The sequence below is a fragment of the Gallus gallus genome, chromosome 5 (assembly GCF_016699485.2).
Source record: "Gallus gallus isolate bGalGal1 chromosome 5, bGalGal1.mat.broiler.GRCg7b, whole genome shotgun sequence".
Classification (NCBI taxonomy): domain Eukaryota; kingdom Metazoa; phylum Chordata; class Aves; order Galliformes; family Phasianidae; genus Gallus; species Gallus gallus.
The window spans coordinates 28698190-28719500 of record NC_052536.1 but is presented as its reverse complement, the minus strand read 5'-3'; the positions used below and the strand labels follow the sequence as shown (position 1 = coordinate 28719500).

At 34.7% G+C, this 21311-nt stretch overlaps 1 protein-coding gene across 32 annotated transcripts in view; it reads left to right on the top strand.

Annotated features, from left to right (window-relative positions):
• Positions 1-21311, top strand: part of GPHN (gephyrin) — a 266028-nt gene that overhangs the window by 116246 nt on the left and 128471 nt on the right. For all 32 annotated transcript variants that reach the window (NM_001031549.3, XM_040701116.2, XM_015287544.4 and 29 more), the window contains exon 4: positions 19005-19097. In NM_001031549.3, the coding sequence (NP_001026720.3) occupies positions 19005-19097 (93 nt within the window). The remainder of the gene's footprint in view (positions 1-19004; positions 19098-21311) is intronic.

Sequence of the window (21311 nt, the reverse complement as noted above, 5' to 3'; positions counted from 1 at the left end):
AAAACTTATGCATTCTCAGTACTGTTGCCCTTAAGAGAAGAGATTAATGTTCCTCAGATGGTTTATTGCTATGGTTTTGTTTGTCTATTAAAACTTCCTTAGAAATAAACATTACAAATGAGAAACAAACAGCAAGAGGTGATACTCTTGTTCACAAATCTCTTCTTGTTTTTCAGCAAGCTTAAATTAAAAAAAAATCTTTGCTTTTCTCTGTGACCATAGTAACCAATTTTCTCTGAATTTCGTCCTGGCTTTCTTTCATTTTCAGTTTTTGCTATATACATATCTCTGTATCACTCATCACCTGAAACCTAGTTAGGTTTTGAGGCCTTATTTTATTTTATTTTATTTTATTTTGAGACATTTTCTTGTTTTCTTTCGTAAGATCCAATGTAGTGGGCAATGCTTTCTGTAGCTTCTGTTCTCACTTGAAATGCCAATTCTTAAGTAGGATCTCACTTAGCCTCAATGAGATAAGAAAACATGGATTAGCTTCATTAAACACCAGATTGCTTTTGGCAAGTAAAACCATCTTATATAAAAGCCCTTGTCATTTTCCATGTGGCCTGCTACATTAAGTTTTGTTTCATTATATTTGCCCTGTAATAATGTATTCTGGTAACTCTGTTTTAGAGATTTATCAAAGAAGTGTAACGCTGTGCTATCACAACTGGTTATATTATAATTGGTTAGGGGTTTGAACAAGTCTAAGGGAGATCTAAGGCATGATTTTTTTTTTTTGCAGTAAATAGTTTTCTCTTAAATTCTTTATTTTAGGATTGCCAAAAGAGATGAGTATTGGTAGTGTGTATGTACATGTGTATGTTCATATATATATGTGCATATATATGAAGAAAAGAAGATCGGTTGTTTATTAAAAGGAACTTTCATGTTCTACAGCTGTTTACAGATGGTCTCATGATGGTTTCATAGTGAATTATGGAAGTTATTAGATGTGGAGAAATTGAGGGTAATTAAGTACATTTAAATATTCAATAACTGAATTATAAAACATATAATGCAATTAAGCAGAATTCAGTGTTGTGATGTGATGCGTATAGGAGGTGTGAAAAATCCTAAATTTGCATGTGAAGCAGCAGGTGTTGGTTGGACTATTGCAACCAAGGAATGAGGTCTGAGAATTGTGCTTGTGCGCTTACTATTAGCTCAGTATTCAGGAGAAATTGGGGAAAAAAAGCAAGTTATTAGGAAAGGAACAGATATCAGGATGTAAGACCCTACCTGTTGTCCATGAGCCTGTTGTGTCCCACCTTATACAATGGTGTGTGGAGATCTGATCCCTCAGTCACAGCAATGGCACAGTAGGGCTAAAATGATTTAGCATCAAGGTGTAAGAATGATCTAATTTATAGCAGTACTTGCATATAAAGAATGGATAAAGACAGTGAAACTGATATGTTAACAGATGGCACAAGAAGTTGTTTCTTTCTAGACTTATTGCAAATTTTAAATAACCTCTCATGCTTGATTTATGCAAATTGTTAGACTGAAAGCAGATATTCAAGCTTTGACTGTATGTATTCTGTTGGTTGATAATTTACTTATTTTAAGGCAATAAAGAATGAAATTCTTAATAACAGGTTTTACCTAAAATTGCTGAAGCTGAAACCTTATTTTATCATAACACAGCAGTCATTTCTTCTTCAGAAACTGGTTCGATTGATTGCATTATTTCTGAATAAAAGATATATAGCTGATAGAGTACAGATAATTCAGCTGAACTAGTGGAGTTTATTTTGCTTTCATAGAATGCTTTCTTTCTGGATTCTTTTTTATGTTATGTCTTAATGACTTGATTGGAAAAATATGTTAGGAAGACACTAAACATGACATGTGCCTCCCTGTGGTATGCAAACCTATAATCTATATTTAAATAGTGATGCTTAATATTTGAATATGTTTACACCTAATTAAACATCTCTGATGATTAAAATTTTTGTGGTACCTTAATCCTATTTGCCATTATTGCCCTATCACGTTTCTAATCCACTGACTAAAACAGAGAAAGAAAAAGTTAAACTTTCTTTTTGAAAATTTCATAAAGGAATTGGGTAAAATTGACTATAGCATAAACCAGATGTGGTGAACCATGTGGCTAGAGGCATGTTTGCTCAGATGCTTTTATTGTCAGATGCAAAAGATGGATGTAGATGATATTTCATAAAGATGAATCTGTATTTGTGAACATACATAAAATGGAAAGTTTTAAATGAATTTTCTGTGTTATTGAGTATGCTAGATAAGTGCCTCATCTCACTTCTGACAGTACAATAGAGTTCGAAAGTTGACTTCACTGATCTGCTAGGCTTACACAAATTGATTTCTTTCAGCTAAACAAAATCAGAGCAAAAAATGTGGAGAATAGTTTAAAATGCTTTCCTTAGCCCTAGCCATCAAATTCCTACTGCTGAGATCTGAACATTTATCTTGGGCCATGTCTATTTATCATTTCCTGCAAACAGATGCAACTCTATATAGTAAAGCATCTGCTGCTGGGAAGTCAACATTTATATTGGGTGCTCTTCAGTATGTTTCATTTGAAACAACTCCTAGATTCTGTGAACTGTGTGTCTTTTAGCAGCTGGAGTGGATTACATATGCTGTTGAAGTTCATCTTCCAAATTAGTTTTTAACCTGAAAGGATTCCGGTTCATATATTTAAAGCCTATTTTGTGATATGAACCAAAGTCTGGGAAGCAGGCAGCTATCAAAAGTATACAGCTGTTTTGAACTAGCAGGCTGTAGTAGACATGTCCTCAGCCTCCAGGACATATATTCTCATACATTAAAATTACAGATAAGCAGAGATTTGTAATATAGTGCCATCATTACCAATGCACTGCTACTGCCTAAGCTTCATATTTGAGTGCCCAGCCATGCTGGCAGGATGTCTCAAACAAAATGATAGTCTAGACCAATGATGTCCAAACTTATTTGATGTGCACCCCTCGTAGTAAAACATTTGTGAACGTGCACCCCAAGTATGTGTATATTCATTTATCTTTAAATTACACACATCTGCTACTAAAGTTCTAATATTTTCTTCCTGCATGCCAGTGGATCATCTTGTATATCCCCTAGAGTGCGTGCAGCCCTGTTTGGATTCCCCTAGCCTCAGTTGTTGAAATAATTTACTGGTTCAGGGAGCATCACAACACTAAACAATGAAAATAGTCATGATTCTTTTTAGCTGGTTTCTAGACTGCTCAGTAGTAATTGCTCCATGAATGATAGGATTCTTAAGAGTCATTCTGGATTCTCCCCCACTTTTGTTTTACATGCAGCAGGTGTTCCAAGTCAAGTTAGTTATTATACTGCCATTCTGGTCACAAGTTTCTGAAAATCACCCAGCATTCAATATTTCATGTGAGGTGTTTACAAAATCACAGGGGAAAAAAAAAAAAAAGCAGAGGTGTTACTTGGACACATTAGTACCTATTTTACTGAACATTCTCTTGACAATAATGGGTTGAAAGGATCCAGATAAAATTTGCAGTCTGAAAGGAATAATAATCACCTCCTGTAACAAAAGCACGCAGGAGGTAAAAACAACAACAACAACTTTCTCAAGAATATCTCACATTTCTTTTGTGAGATAAAAAGCCTTATTGTGTTAATAAACATTGATAAGCACCAGATTTTATCTGATTGGCCAGTTTATGTTAGATTGTGGCACGGTTTCTCTTCATGGCGTATACTTATGGGAGCTAAGAAGTGAAGTCACAAGCTGAGAAGCCCAACACAAGTGTAGGGAGCAGTTATTGCCTGAACTGAATTGGCCCATCTTGAGTGCAGGCGTCAGGTGCCTAAAGAAGTGAGATCAGACTGGTCAATTATCTCAGAGAATTATGGTTGTAACAAAAGCCAGTTATTTTTGCCATCACTTGTGGAGAAATCACTTACTATGTATTTGATTAGATGACAGTAAAATCATATATTTTGCAATAACATTAAGTAGGTTGCTAACAGAATGTTCTGATATTAGAATGCATTTGATGTAGCTTGCTGTGGCTGAAGTCTGAATATTTGCTTTTCTGAAATATCTTTGATCTCTGTGTGGAAGCGTTTCCTAGCACGTGCCTATCTAGGCAAGAAACATGATATGCTTCAAGTTAAACACTCATAGGAGGTTAAAACTGAATGTTTCTCTTTTTCAGTATTTTTGTCCTTGAGCTTTTCATACATTCTTTTTCTGGATACCCGTGTGATAAAATAGCTAGCATTTTGATTTTATTTCCTGTGACAGCGTTTCTGTACCTCTGAATTATCAGTAGGATGTTCAGAAATGATGTGACTTCACTGTCCTTAGAGTAATGTATAAAGAAGAGAATGCCACTGAGTCATCAGAGTTCAGTAAAGGTGCAGTGGTTGCAGAGTTTTACTTTTTAAAATATTTTCACATAAAAAATATGCAAGGATTTCTAGGACTGTTCTGTCAGAAATGTTTGCATTCAATTTCAGATGCCTCATCATTGTGACAAACTTAGGTGGAGTGCTAAGATTGCAAAGGTAACATATATTTGCTTGTGACATCTCTGCACAGACTGCCATTTCTGTTTCCTCTTGTTATTTATCATCTGCTTTGTTACTGTTGTTATGTTCTGTCAAAATAGCCCTGTATTTAAAGATTACAAATATTCTAACAGTTTCAATGTCTCGCTTCGTTAGTATGATGATATAAACCACTCTACTAAATGCAAATGGTCTGCTCGCCTGTGGAAATTGTACTGCTTAGTACTGTCATTTGAAAGGCTGCTTCTGCATTCTTACCAGTGAAGTGGTCATGTTAGTTGAATCTCATTTGAAAAAAGTGAGGATTACCTAACATTTATCTGTCTTGAAAATTAAGTTGTGTGTCTGAGGATGTCTTATAAGATAACAGCTTAACATCAAGATGTTTTAAAATTCTTGTCCCTTTTTGACAAAAATAGAAAACAATTCTTTATGTATTTGGGGCAAGGAATGTCTTCTGTACCTTAATAAAAATTTATGGGGAATCATGCTATATAGAAAAAGGCAATGTGTAAAAATAACGGCAAGTGTCACTGGGGATACTGAAGCTAATGCTTTAGTTTTACTGAGTACCTTTAGGCTGTAAAAGACAACAGACATTTGTCCTCGGGCTGATTTGAAGGAAAGATGCTTAAGTTTAAAATGAGAACTGAAGTGAACTGCTTTACATACAAAAGCTCAATATGTCTCTAAATACTGTGCAGAACTATGAATGCCTCTGTAGGTGACAAAACCAAAGGGATGATAGTGTTTCAGAAATGAAAAAATATACACCGCATGTGTAGTTAAAGTTTTATTTTCATGATGTCCTCACTCTGGTTTCTGAGATCTAGAAAAAGAAATGAGCAAAGATAATGGGATGTGACGAAGTCTGCTTTGCAAACATAACTGGAAAGTACTCAGGACAAGCACAAATTCTCACTGTGCAACCAGTAACTGATGTACAGGCGTGAAGCGTTAATCATAATGGCACACTTCCCTGCCATTTTACCTTAAATAAAACTTACCTTAAACAAAACCCAAGCACTTTTATGATATATTCTCATATTTATCATTTTTTTAAAGTAGCTCATATTTTAGTATGCTGTCTGTGTATGTGTTCAGAATATTTTGTATCTTAATATTTTTTTCAATAATGTTAGTACTGTAAATTCTTTCACATACAATCCTCCATCGGGAGAAGTATTTCAGCAAAGGCATAGTCTTAATAACACCAAAAATTGACCTAATTATGTTGCAGTTCTTCTAAAAGGATGGTAATCTCATATACAAACTGAAAAATAAAGGGGAAAAACAAGGCTTTTCCTCTTAGGTAGAACAAACAGTTAATGTCAGACTAGTGTTTGTTGAAAATTTGTTTAAAGTCGCTGTGTTTGCTGAATCTGTACCAATGAAAACAAAACTGGGCACATTAGACCAGGCATACTGCCTTCTGAGGATGGTTAAATAGTAGGAAAAGAAAGCTGAAGGAAATACTTCTAACTGTCCTTATAACTATGAATTTTGAGTATCTTTGAAACATGGAATAAATAAATGATCAACTGTCTTCAACTTTTATCCCTTTTTATGATCTTAGTATACTAAGAACACATTCTGTCTTCAACAGGTACAACCTAATTCATCAGAGTTAACAAACTGGATTCTTGTTTTTCTCAGCATGCATAATATGTTACACTTAAGTCACTTTACCTTCTAAGTTTCAAAATCAGGAATAAGATGCAGTGCCTCAAACATTATTTATCAATCGTGTGTCATTATTTGTCAAACACTTTGTAGGAAAGAAGCAAGGATTTCTCCTTGAATCAGAAGTGGCCAGCACTGAAATAACAAGGGGATTCAAGGTGTCTGTTTTTTGTTCTGTACTGTTCAGGGAAAGACAGAGAGAGAAATAATACAGGTTTCTTTCTGGATCTCTCTAAAAAGGCCCAGCAACAGAGGGCTAATAAAATATTTGCTTTCACAAGTCAGAATAGATAGGAAATAAATTTTACATCCCTTCAGATGCTGGGAACCCTGTGTCTGTGCAGCACTGGATGAATCCTCAGATGGATTTTTCCATGGCAAAGTGCTCTGTCTGCATCTGTGGGTAGAAGTTCCTCCTTTTAGGTCCTTTGAGCTACTGTATTTTTTTCTTACAGGCAGATAACTATGCATAAAGGATGTCCTCTTTAGAAACTCTTGCCACATTAGTAGTAGCAAGGCCAGGGTGATGGTGTGACCTTCTGCACCCAGTGTGAGCTGCCTGCAGGCTCCTCTGGTACTGTGAGCTATTGAGCTTCCCTTCAGCCAGAGGATCTGGACAGTGTGACCCAGGCCCAAAGACAGTGCTGGACACAGCACAGCTCTCCATCTGCCTGTGCAGATAGCTGTTAGGTAAATTACAAACTCCTTCATCTACTGTGACCTCTGGGTCAGGATTGCTGCAATATTAGAAAGATTATAAATGAAAGATTGTTTGGTCCTTAATTTCCAGAAGGCATTGCCCAGTTCTTGCTCACAGATACAATTTCTGGCATGCTTTTCTTCATACACTAATTCCACCTACTCTCTGATACTGAAAATACAATCTGGATGACTCTTCTGACTGTGTAGGCTCTTCCTCAGTCTCAGCAGTAAAGTGGCAATTGTCTCTGCAAGGGAAAGTAGTAGTCCAGAGATAGCATGCACTGCATGCATCATAATCCTCAAAGTAGAATGTGTGGGAGAATATACAACTCTTTCAAAGGGGCAATATGATATTTTTACTTACTATTGAGATGATGCCTGTATTCTAAACTGCACTGAACAGATGACTGCAATGTGACTGTAACATGGCCAGAAAGGGAAATTTTGCAATTAAAGAAATCACAAAAATTACTTACATAAACATTTTCATGCTAGAGACCATATGTTAAAATAGTATGTGTATAGTGCAGGTGGTTCACAGTGGAAACAACTCAAGTTTCTTTTGCCACTTTTTTTTTTTTTTTTGGAAATATATAAATAACTCAATATTCTAAAGGTTACTGTTTGTGTCTTCTTGCATCTTTAAAATAACGAACAAGCACTTCCTAGTCCAGAGGGCTTTCCATGGTTTCACAGCTCTAGAAATGACTCATGCTTTAGCAAGGAGGGCTCTGTTCCTGTGAAGCAGCAGACATTTCATATGCATAAGCTCCACTTACTGTCTGATTCAAGTGCAGAGGTAACAATGGGAATGCACTTTTTCAGCTGGAACCTGCTGTACCCACAACTGCACTCCCTAAACATTTCTATAATTACTGAGTCTCCCTGCTTGTCCATTTGGAAAGCTACTGGAAAAAAAAGAGGAGCAGTAATGTATTCTCTCTCCATTCTTCTCTGAAGGAAACAGGAGGAGGGAGGCACGACATACCGTTTATGAAAGTATAATGAGTAATTGCAGCATCTGTATGTTAATTGTCATGGTTTAAAGAATGACATCATCTAGATAGTTGTGAAGGTTTAATAAAAACATCAGATAAAGTAAGTGAAAGAGATTTAAAATAACTGTGTAAAATGTTTTCTTAAATACTTCTCTCAAAACCATTACTTATAGTGGGAAATGTCTGCTAAGATTAGCAGAATAGAAGTCATTTGAGGTTTAGAACTTAAATGTAAGAAAAACATTTCATAAAAAGGGTACTTCAGGGTTTGGTTTTTCATGTGCTAAGGAGTTAGACTTCATAAATCATTAATTCCTCTTGAAGCAGACCCTGTAAGGGCTTTGCTTGTCTTTTACTATTCCCTCAGTGCTGCAGCTTTTGGTTCTGGCACAGTTCTTGCTTTTGCAACTGGAGCATATGGTACAAATATATGCAGTGCCAGACCGTTTAATTAATTAAGCAGTAATTTATTTCAAGATTAACTGTTAAGAGTACCTGTAAATATGAAATTCTTAGTGTAGGTGTTGCTTATTCTGAAATTAGTAGTGTTTGTTTCAAAATTCAATCATAAAACCAGTATTTTTGGTTAGAACTGGCATGTTTGAATTTTGGGACTGTAAAGCATTTCTGAATATAACAAGACTTTCTCTGTAGGAGTCAAAAGACTCAGTATGATCACTGCAAGTTTTTGTGACGATTGTTCTTCGTGTAACAGAAAGTATTCTATATCTGTCTCATTCTGATAGTACTGATTAGTATTTCTTTTATGATTCTTAAATTTCAGCAAGTGAAGTTTGGCATCTGTCCACCAAAATGAGAAATAGCATGTGATTCAGCTTAGAATCGTCCTTTCCAGTTCTTTACGTGTATTGATTTGAACTGTGTTCATGTCCTACTTAACTTATATGGTCTTGATAACTTTTTGAGACTAGATTTAGCTTGATTGCTGCCTTGAAGCAATTGCTCTATGAAGTCTCGTTTTACTCCATTTGCAGCAACCTGCCAGGTTAGGCATACTTCTTACAAAGTTGTCCCTACCTCGGCCAACTTGCAAAGATATATTTCTTTATATATTTAATATTTTAATATATTCTATGTATTCATGTAGGTATTATGCTCGTCATCTAAAAAAACGTTGTCATATCTTTCTGTATAACACCAAATTATTTCCAGTAATTTAGGACCTTAGAAACAATGGAAATTACAGTACAAATAACTGTACAAAGATGCTGTAGGTTGCTTGACATTCTGCATATTATTTTGCCTGAGAGATTTCCCATACACATGAAGACATGTTTGAACAACCTTATTTTCCTGGCAGATTTTAGCTTTATTTATACCAGCTGCAGAAACAGTTGGAAGATGATTTTGAAATTTCTATTGGACTTTGAATGCTTTTATTACCACCTGACTCCAAGTAATTTTGTTGTTATTATGTATCAAGAAGAAATGAACATCTTTTAAAAATGTTCCATAAGAGAAATGACCAGAAAGTTTCAGCTCTTAGGGGAAAAAAAATGTAATTCTAATGTGAATTACTCTGCATCGATTTCCTCCTGAGTGTAATAATCAGCTGAAATCTTTGATTGCAGTGGGATCAGCTAATGCTGAGACACTTTTACAAGCTGCAATGGAAGTAGAAGATGGCTCATTGCATTCCATAGTAATAGTTTTCACCTAGTATCGTGGGTAATAGCGATAATCCTTTGAGTTTAATAGAGAGATTTTGCATACCCTAAATCCTGAAAAAGTCTTCCCTCTGAGAGAATGGCCTTTTTGTTCAGAAATAAATGCCAAAAGGTTGCCTTACTACTTTGTGGACTTTGGATGCCAATGCTCTGTAGTTCAGGAATAAACAACATCCTAATCAGCAAGGTAGCCTATTACTAGTTCATTCTGCTAATCTTCTATTATTTGCTGTAAGGAAAAAACATGGACTCACAAAAAAAAAAAATTTCTGTTACGATCACTGTTAGTTATTTTTCATTGCCTTTAGCAGCAGTCATCAAGTTTGCATTAAGAACCACTGATGAATCCCAACTGATTTTTATCCTTTCCATGTTCCTTTTAAGAATCATTTTCACGATATCCAAGATTACTTCTAATCAACAGATAATGGAGAAGTGCAGACAGCCTGATGAGTTCCAGAATACTTTAGTCCTCTTTCCTCTTACATACTCCTTTCTCTTCCTTGTTGATATATCCCTACTGCAGTAATTTATCATCGCAGTGTTCTTACCTTCTGTAAATCTGGAGAAACGAAGAGAACTGCTTAGTTTTGGAAGAATGGGTTTTCTTCTAGATGTTTTGGTGTTCTCTGGAAGCTACATCTGGCATTGATCTTTAGACCTGGAAGAAAATTTAATATCTAAAAATGGTTCTCTGTAACTTTTTCCTTATTTGTCTGTGGTAGTAATTCTCTAGGGAAAAATATCTTCATATACTCACCTGTAGTGACCCAATCTATAAAAGGATCGTTTCTCAGTCAAATTGCACACAACAGCCAAGTTTCTATACAAATACTTTATTTTATGTTATTCTGGAAGGATGAACACAGATAATTCCCATCTTATTTAAACTGAGGAAGTAGATTTTATTGTTTCTCTAATAAGCTTCATCACGGCAAAATAACACCTCTCTGAATTAATCTGAACAGTTTTAGGATGATGATAAATTGTAGTAAGATCGTATCTCAAATAAATGTCTTGATATGTATGAAACAGTAAAAATTACATGAAAGTGATTTAGTTTAAACTTTGTCAGCATATCTGGTATAGCTAATGATGACACTTGGCAATGGCTGGTAAAAAAAGAGGGGGACTAATTTAAGTGCAAAAGCTTTAAAAATGGATAAGGACAAATTGTCATTAAAGCTATGAATTTCATAAAGTCCAAAGGATTTAATCGTTGCAAGTTCTAGGATTTCCTTAAAAGGATGTTGATTATGGGGACATCATTTACTTTTCTGAAGTAAAGAGGTTAAGTTGAGGTAAAATGATAAAAAGATTTTTTGATTTCTGAAATGAAGTCAATTCATTTACAGAATCATAAGGAAAATTTGTGCCAGAACATGAAGTTTAAAAATGGCTCACAGGCTTAGCAGTTTTGCTGGATTTGACCACTCATTTAAATGAGCTAAACATGCATCTTTGAGGTGAAAATCAAGTAGTCTATGCCATGTTTCAAACCATAACAACATTTGAAATGAAACTCATGCTCAAGTTATGACAAATAATTTTATGTATTTTAATACATTGGCTAAACACAGTCTTGTTAGCAGCAAAAAAAAAAAAAAAAATTTTTTTTGATTTGTGATCAGATCTTAAACTCAAGAATTTGATATTGTCTCTTTGCAAGGCTTTTATAAGCCCAGTCTTACCGGAGAAAAATGTCCCTCGCTTCACAATCACATCTTTTCATGTCATCACTTTTTGGCATTACATATATTTGTGAACAAGTATTTTCAAGGATGAAATACAGGAAAAGTGAAATTTCATCAAAAATATGTGACAAACACCTTGAGAACTCACTAAAAATTGCAACCACTTCCATCAAACCAGACTGATGCATTTGTTTCACAAAAGCAAGGTCAAATATTCCACTAGTTGTGTGTTTTTGTTGCTCTCTTTTTTAAATGCTTTAATAAAAATATATATTTTTTAAAAAAGTTTTTTTACTTAAATACATTAACTATATTATATTTTCTATGTACAACCCAAGACAGTTCCTCTTTACTCAGCGTGGCCCAAGCAAGTCAAAAGACCACACATAGTCTAGACATACATACTCAAGAGAAAAACTGTGTTGTCTGTATGATATATCTGTTGCTGCTTTGACCTCAGATCTTCTGGATTATTTATTTTATGTAGTTCTTTTGACTTTCTGTAATTTGCTGAGGCTACATGGTTGCTCTCAATGGTTGAACGCATTTACGTTCTCACACCTCACAACCTTGAGTTTCCTAAAAGAAATGTTCAGGACATATTTATGATACAGTCGTCTTGGAAAACCACTGCATTATATGGTCCCTTCTCTCCTGTTAAGCTCTTAAATTCTTATTCCTTCTGCTTCTGTCTATGAAAGTGGTGCATCCTGTGATTCAGCCATCTGCTGGAGAAGACAGATCCTTGTGGTTGCCGTTTTACTAATTCCCTACCTATGTAAGGTATTTTCTTCACTCATCCAGAATTCCTTCTTGAAGTGATAGCGAAGTTCCAAGAGCAGCCAGGTGATGAGTCCTCCAATACTCGTTCCTGGGTCTTATGCTTCTTGAATTTACATTTCACATTCTTGATTTCATTTGGACCCAATTTTCTCTTCACACAGGTCTAAGTCTTTATCTTTGTTTGCTTGCTGTGCTGTGGGAATGTCCAAAAGTTTAACTTGCTTCACACAATGGTTGTTCAGATGGTTATCTGGCTGTGTGTGAACTTGTGACTTGGACTTCCCTCCATGGCCAAAGCAAATTCCTTCAGAACCCTGACGAAACTCAGTATCCGTATTGCATGGTATTAGTATGTTTGCCATGAGGCCACCTGGAGTTTCATCTTTGCTTCCATCTAGCAGTGTGTTAGTACGATAGAATCCAGGGCTGTCTCAGCCTTCAGTGATGTGATGCTGCAGTTGTTTGTGTGGGGCCCCAGGACTTCTGCTGGGCAGTAAAAGACAAAGGTAACTGCTGAGTGTGCGTCATTGCTGGAATGTAATGTACATGCAGACTCAAAGAAGAAAGGTTACTAGTCAGTAACTGATGTTCTTTGAGAGGTATGGTCTGCATGTACATTAGTCTCCTACCTGCCTTTCCCCTCTTTCTGGATCTCTTTCAGGTTTGATTGTGCATTTAAGAGGAACTGAAGTGGTGGCGGATGCACTCTGCCCTATATTTCATGCACCAAGCAGGACGAGGGGAGGCGCTAGAACGCACCTCCCAGGACACTTCAAGGCAGGCCACAAGCTCGCCCACTCTTAGAGTATGTATATGGACTAAATATCTCAAAGTACAGCCGCTATTGGTAGGTAAATTTTCTTTACTGTATTTTCACAGGTGAACTGGTAGATTTTTTTAAAAAACAATTTCATTCATTAACTCTGTGGATTATATGCGTGAATAACAGACACATGAGAGTGTTTATACCAGAAACTGCATTAGATACACGGAGGTAGTTTCTTATCTCTACAATGGTTTCATCTCTTGTCTTTGTCCTCAAATCCAAACTTTCTTAAAGATCTTGAATATTATTGATTTGCCTTTTACATTGAGAGCTGCAGAAAAAAAAAATGCAAAGTTTGGAATTTTATTTAAAAAGTAAAAGGAAATAATATCTTGAATAATTGTGGCTAGTACAATGGAAGATTGTACTTACTATTAGAAAATGGAGCTAGGAACTGAAATGGGTTCCATAAGAGTCAATTATATTTTTACAATTGTATTGTAGATAAAACTTCATATTTACAGAAAAAAACAAGCGTTCCTGTTTAAACACTTTTCCACAACTGGGTCCCTCATGTTAATAACAGAAGCCTTCTGGAGGTTTTTCAATCCAGTCCACTTACTGTCCGTTAAACAGAACAAGTAGATGCAGGGTATAACTTGGCTTAAACTAGGGATACAGATGTCTCTGCTTATAAATATGCGCATGCAAGATCCGAGTGCTTTCTTCTGGTACAGTTGTCTGTGAAGTGCAGTTATCTGTGTGGAGGGCTATTGGAGAATATGACTCTTACATGTTTGTACTTAGAGTTCTCTGAGACATATTGCCTTTATCTACAACGTCCCACACGCTTTACTGAGTCTTAGATTTGAAGCATTTAGTATTGTTTTGGCAGCTCAAAGACATTTACCATTGTCTTTCTGTAGCTTTGCCGTTTCTATGTTTTTAGTAAGATTAAGAAATAGGTTATCACATCTTGGTTACAACCAGCAAAGACTGGTGAGTCTTCTAGTTTGTGGTGTGTGAAACCACCATGACCTTGTACTTGTGCTCTAGACATGGGTGCATGTAGAGAAAATGTTTTAACAAACTCTAGTTATAGGACATTATTTACTTGTCTTTAACATCAACTTGCCTTTCCACATTCTGGGAAGAAAATCGGAAGTAAACAGTCTTAAACAATCTTAAATAAATATTTATATATGCAAAGAGAAAGAAAGTATGGAAAAAGCCATCTTCTGAACAATGAATGAGAGGTTTATGGCTCCAAAGCCAACCATTTGTATCTTATAATAATCTTAGTGCTGCTAAGAGAGAAAATTTTTGATTTTTTCTCTCTCCTGTTCGTGTGAGCAGTTTTGAATTTATTTCATTGTTATATGCTTTTTCCCTTCTCTTTTTATTCCAATTGCTATATTAACATGTATTGTTATAGGAATAATCAGAGAGGGAAGAGTAATATTGGCAAGGAGGCATTTTTTTAATTTAATTTTTAAGTAGTTTCAAATAAAGTCTTAACAAAGACACTTGAGTATTTATAAATTCAGTAATATTTATTTTAGTTAATAAACATCTTAGAGGGAGATCTTTACACCTAACAGAAATGAAATGCATTTAATTTCATTGCTAGTAAATTTTTATTATGTAAAGATGGGCATGTGTGTATATATGCCTACACGAATGTATATATCTGCCAAATTCAGAGTAGACATGAAAGTTGCTTCAGAAACTAGATGTGTTTGCAAAATACCTAATTCAGACTCGTCTGACACCTCTAAGTCCCACCCCTTCATCAGGACATCTAAGAAAAACTGTTACATTGGAGTTGTCGGATCCTTTCCAGTGAGCAGTCATCATTTCCAGAAACCAATATCCACTTCAGGAGAATTCCAGTGGAACCAACTGTAAATGGAAGCAGATTTTCTTGCAGGAGGAAGCCAGTAGTTCTTGTACCATACTGCATTCGTAAACTGATGTTTGCATCTGATCTACACCCTCCTCTAGATTTTAATTCAGTCTGATAAAGCATACCAACAAATCACAGTTTTCTTGTTTGTAAAATGATTGGTATTTCACTGTAATTAGTCTGAATTAAGGATTTCACCTTTCTGAGAGCAAATCACAAAACAGAAGTGCAGTTTTTCAATGTTTCATGCTGGAGTCAATCTTGCATGTGACCTGTAAAATCTTTACCATTCTCCACTGAAATGGTTTGAAATTTCTTTTCCTGGTCTCAGTCCTCAAAAGCGTTGACACTCCCAGTACTGCTGGTGTGATGGGCAAACACTTCAGTGTTTGCACATCTCTTCGGTTTACTTTCACATTTGCATTGGTGAACTCTGTTGAACATTGCACTTCAGTCCCTTCTTTTTTTCTCCCTGATTTTAGGAATAATTATAATGAGCAGTAGCTTTTAGAAATGGTTGCATTACATGCTTCATAGGTATGTTGAACCCTGAAGTTTTTGATAGCTGCAATTTATTTCATAGTGAAAAATGCCTACAATTAAATTTCCATTTTAAAAAAGTAAACCTTTTATGGAGTACATTTTAATGACATTTTTTCCTTTAGATTTTCATTTCAGTAGAATAGTTGTACTTTTACTACTTTTTGTCTAATGTTAGCTTACTATTTAGAAAGCAGTACTCAACAAAAAATTAACTGTGATGCTGAAAACTACAGATATATTTTCAAAAGACTACAATGGTCAGCAAAATATCAAAAGATTAAAAGCTCTGTTTGCAGACGTTGAAATACGTACTTGGTTGTTATCCAAGTCTTTTGACTACAATAATTATGCTGTGAAAACAGTCCTACTATTTATGTTACTTTATGCCTTTATTGATAGGCGAAGAAAAGAAAGGGTGGGGAGGTTCCAGAAAATGTGTAGTGTATTTTCATGGTATTTTAGTATTTCACTTTCTGACATTCTTAAACCATTTTAAGATTGATTATTTGCAAAGTTACTCCACACATTGGAGTATCCTCATGCTTCTACGTTTCAGGGAAACTTTTAAGAAATAAGTGAAAAGTCATGAGCAGTAAAAATAGAATCTTCACAAGAAAAAAGGCAAAAATATGAAATTAATTCCAAGAGTAACTTAACATTTTTAAGGTTCTTTTAACCTTTTCTTTATTCTTCTGCTTTGAATTTGTGTGTTTTGTTGTGAATTTCTGATTCATGAAGACTTGCGTATGTTCTCTTATGATATGATATCAGTGTTGAGTAGGAGACTGGAGTAGTTCAAGTTACAGTACCAAGCAGAATTTCTTAAAAGATTCTAGTCTGCCAATTTCTGAGTTCCTGAAACTCAGCTGTCAAAATTGCATCCAGTTTTCTTAGCAAATATGCCACTGTGCAGTTTCTCTGTATTGATTTATTTTTCCATGTTCTTACTTATGGTAATTCTTCTTAAGATGATGTCATATCATCATAAAAGAAAATTAAATTGATATTCACTGTGTTGTTTTGTACAACTGTTATTTTTTGACTTGGATTGCTAAGGAAATCACAGCTTTAAGGACATACTATAAATAACTTATGTATTTAAGAATGTTTATTTAAAAGTTATATATTTTTTGCTTGCATTTCAAACATACTTTCCTAGAGTATATCCTAGTACACAGGATTTATTTGTGAAGAAAGAAGTTACATAATTTTACAAAGCAAGTGGATTTCAGAAGGTCTATGTTGGAGAAATACAGAATTTTCATGTAGGGCCTTTGTAATCTCTATTTGTTTATTCTTTTCATTTATTTGCAGATATTAGAGAGTGGTACTTCAATGGATTTTGAAAAGAAATTCACTTTCTAACCATCCTCTTGAGAATTCTGCAAGCAGGGTTCTTACTTATTGTCGAGGGGTCCATCAGATATAATGGAAAAGAAATAGTTACTATAAATATAGCAAATACTTAATGAAAAATGTGAATAACTGTTGAAAGACCATATGATGTATTTTCAATCTCTTATCTAATTTTTTATCAAGGCTGATTGGTTTTGTGAAAGATATGCTTGAGTCCTAGAATATTTTAAACTGTTTTAAACACAGAAGGCACTGGCCAAGATTCTGTGACTTGTCCAATGTACAGCAACTCACTCTAATGACAGTTCTGCGTTTTGGACATTGAGATGCTTCACTGAAGAATATATGTTTAAAAGTCATGTAGCTATTACTTGACTGAAATGGCTCATAACATTAGCTTACATGTGGTACAATAGGATTGTATCCCGTGGCCTTGGATTTTGGATCTAGAGTATCTTAATGCACAAATTGCTATCTAATAATTTTATTTGTAAAGCATTAATCAAGCCAAGTATCAGCTCAGTGATCTGGAAGAATTCTCATTATAAAACACAGTAAATTGGTGTCTATGAAAAGCAAATGGCATATATAGCTGGACTTTTAGCAGCAGGGAAGTGAACACAAGTGGCCTTTTTTCTTTGATTGATCAGAGCAGTGCTTTCTTTTTTAGATATTTAAAATGTAAATGAGAATATTCTGTAGAATAAAATTTTGTGGGGTAGAGAGAAATAAACTGAGTAGCAGTCTCAGGTATTTTTCCGTGTTTTCAAAAGATCTTAGAGGTACATATTCTAAAATACAGTGAAATACTAACTTACTGCTTCATAGCCAAAAGTCCTAGTAAAAGCTTATGCTTTTTTTTTTTTTTTTGCTCAAAGTAGAACTTGGTAAATAATTATATGTAAGATAATGAAACAAATTAGATGCTCAGTTTACGTGAAAAGTCAAGGTGTATAATGATTTCTGTAGCTTTCTATAAGCTATCACAGTGTTGTTTTTTTTCCCCCCCTGTTAAGCCCCCCTGGAGTACTATTGAGCTGTATGAGAACAGATGAAGGAATTATTTTCACTTGAAAACTTGTTGGATTTTGACAGGTTTTATTTTATCTAAAAATAAATGTTTCATAAAATCTTCTTTATATCTCTCTTTGTTTTATGCTCACAATTTATTCTTGATTATGGTAATTTATATGTATGTATATGTGAAGTCAAACTCTCACTTTGCTAAACAGCATTTCTATGCTGAAATTCTCACAAGTGTTCCCTGATATTTGCTGGTGGTGAGAGTCAAGATAAATGTCTTTAGATGATAAAATAGCTCAGAGAAGATATCATCTGTTTCAAAGAAAAAACAAAAACTTTTCTGGTGCATATCTGTATTGTTGAAACTAACAGTTTCAATTGCTGCAGTTGCCTTTGTTTAACTTCAAGAGAATAAGGATGTCTGTATAAGTAATCAATATCATTTCTGCCAGTGGTTACTCTGCTATGTAATACGTGGGTACACATCAGTTACTTTGGAGCTCCAAGCAGATTCTCAGCTGCTTGTTTGCCTGGTATAGCATATGAAGGATAAGTGATATAATCACATTGAGACCAAATACATTTTCTGCTTATGTCACATTTTTTTGGTCACAGTTTGAAAAGTAGGTTAAAATGTCATTTAAAAAATGAATGCAAATCAGACTTAATATTTTTCTAGTATCATGAGTTCTATGGTACTGTAAGATATTAAATGTACATGACAGATCACTTAAGCTTTCTTATTCCAGCTTTGGGCTCAGCCTGTGCAGTCCTATTGAGATGTTAGAAGAAATAAAGAAAAGATCGTTGTAAGGAGCAGTGTATGGGTTGCTCTATCAGGTGTATTATTGCATCTCCTAATAGTCAGACTTACAAATAAGTAGTTCCTGCTTTGTTCAGGCTGTTTAAAAGTAGAGCAAAGGTGGAAACTAAAGCTATTGTTATAAGAATCAAGCATATAACCCAAATTAAATGCATGTACTCTACTTATGTGTGTTGAAGAATTGTGTTTATATCTCAGATTCCAAATAAACACTGATATAAATGAACAACCATGAGTTCTTGTTTTCCATTTTAGGACAAGAGATGGAGAACAGAATTCCAGTTTCCACTTCCAAAAATGTTATGACTGATTGTATTACTCTGCCATGTGTTGGTTATAACAGTGGTTTAGTATTTGTTGAAAATGCCAGGAGTGATTTTTACAATTCCCTTGATTTATTTTATGTGTCTCTGTTTATTTTCAAGACAATTCTTTAGATGTTGTCTGAGGTAAATGTATCCCAGGTATTACTTGCTAAATCTGGCAGCTTTCATCTTCTCTTTCAGGAGACGCTGATAGATTGGTGTGATGAAAAGGAACTTAATTTGATTTTAACAACTGGAGGAACAGGGTTTGCACCACGAGATGTCACCCCAGAGGTGAGTTACTTCTGGAATAAGAAAAACATGCCCTTTGATGTAGAAATGTATAAATTGTGGGGTGGGAATGTTAATTCTTTCTGAAGTTTCCTCTGTAACTGAACTTTGCAGTATCTCTAGACAGGTGAGGTGACACACAGTTTGGAAGGAGAATATGTTATAGGGAATACAACACAAGAGAATTAATATGACCTTGGTTTCTGACGCAAAACAGTTTTCATACTAAAATGTGACATAGTAGAATGGATTTCCAGTTCCAGTAGAAACAAAACAGAGTTCTAACAGCACTGGTGTGATTTTCCTTAGCACTGCAGTACAGCACTGCTAAGCAAAAACATACATGTCACATTTCTTGTGTCCCATGCAAGAAAAGTGAAATGAAAGTGTTCCTTTAGTTCTCTAAAATGCTTCTGCATTGACTAGTTCATAGGTTAGGAAATCTGAGATAGATTATAGGGGAGAAATACTGTGTAAAGCTGCTGTTGCTTCAATTGAAACCACATTGTCAAAAAAGCTAAATGGGCAGAAATGGAGGTAACCTGCATCAGTAAATGTTGCACAGGAAATTCAGTTACTTTTCATTTCTGTGGAGCTCAGGTAAGGAAAAAAACAAAACACTTATACGAATGAAACTTAACCAAGTAACCTCATGGCCATGAAATGGTAATAGTTACTGAATTACTTGGTATTTGTGGTTCTAAATTAGGTTAATTTGAACTTACAGAATCACATAACTCTTTTGATATGCTGAACGGCAGAAATACAACTCAATTCCTGAAGTGCTTATTTCTATAATTTAGCATATTTAGTTTTCACTGAAGTGCTCATGTGAGTTTACGATTTCATACACTTTTAAGAGTAGTTTTTAGTCCATCATAACTTGCCTACAATCTTTATCTATAAAAGTGTTCCGTTAAACCTGAGACTGCAGTTTAACTTGTTTTCACTAGGAACATTTAAATGCTTTTTGTTTGCTGTATATTAGTGTAACTAAAAGAAAAATGTAACTGAAATGCTTGTGTATTTCTCATGATTTTAGATTGTATACTAGAAACCTTAACTAAAACTTAAGGATCTCTGTAAAAGAAAATGGAGACAGTACAAGATAACCAATAGCATACTAGCTAGTGAAAGTGAATTTACAGGTGATTCACATTGCTAAAGCAACACAAAAATGAAAAGTGCATTGATTCCACTGATCTCTTACTTGCAAAGTAGCATAATGGTTTACAAGACTGCATACCAGCACTGTGTAAAAAGAAGGTGAAATTTCTGTTCCAATTTTTCTGATTTATTAACTTTATGCAGAGTTGAGTAGTAGTGCCCGAGAAAGCATTTCAAACTGCTTAAAATGAATTACAGATTCTCCAACAGTTCTGGGGCTAAGGAATTAACAAATGAGAACTTGACATTCAAATATCTCATGCTCTCCTTACATTGATTCATTGCTGTTACTCAAACTAATTATTTAATACAGGTGGTGATGATTTGTTTGACTAGATCAGATGCTACAGTGACCCATTTTAAAAATGATCTTAGTTGTTTTAATCTTACACCATATAATAACAACACATTGATATGTGTTTAAAGGGAAGAAAATCAGTTTTCCAGCATGTGTTGTAAGTAAAATATTACATCTGTTTTGGGTTGAGGAGGTAGATACCTTGGAATGGAAAAATTCAATGTCAAATGTGCAATAAAAAACTCAGAAAAACTAATTGTAGGAATGAGTTAATAAAACTCATGTATTGTGTAATGAGTGGTTTTTTTAATCTTACGTGTGTGGTGTTTGTACAGAATGCATGCATGTCATTACTGAACTGTTAATTAAATGATTGGATCATGACAGTGCTAGTGAAATACCATCTTTAAGATATTATTTTAAACATAGTAACAAGTGAATCTGATTGTGGAAGACATTTGAACATTTTTCCTGAGACTAGTGATAGCAGTCCATCAGATTGTATTTCTGTTGAAATGATTAAATCCTGCTTCTCCTTAATCTGTCTATAGTTTCAGTTAGAAAGCACAGTGTTCTGCTTTCTTTTCTGATCATTGATACTTAATTGCTATTGTACTGTACAAGATAAAGTTGATTTCTGAGAGTATTTGCAGCCCAAATAATTACTTAAAGTTAAATTATTTTTATTGATTAAATTTAAGTGCCCAGCATAATGTTTCAGAAATTTGTGATGAAGTTCAAGAAACCAAAAT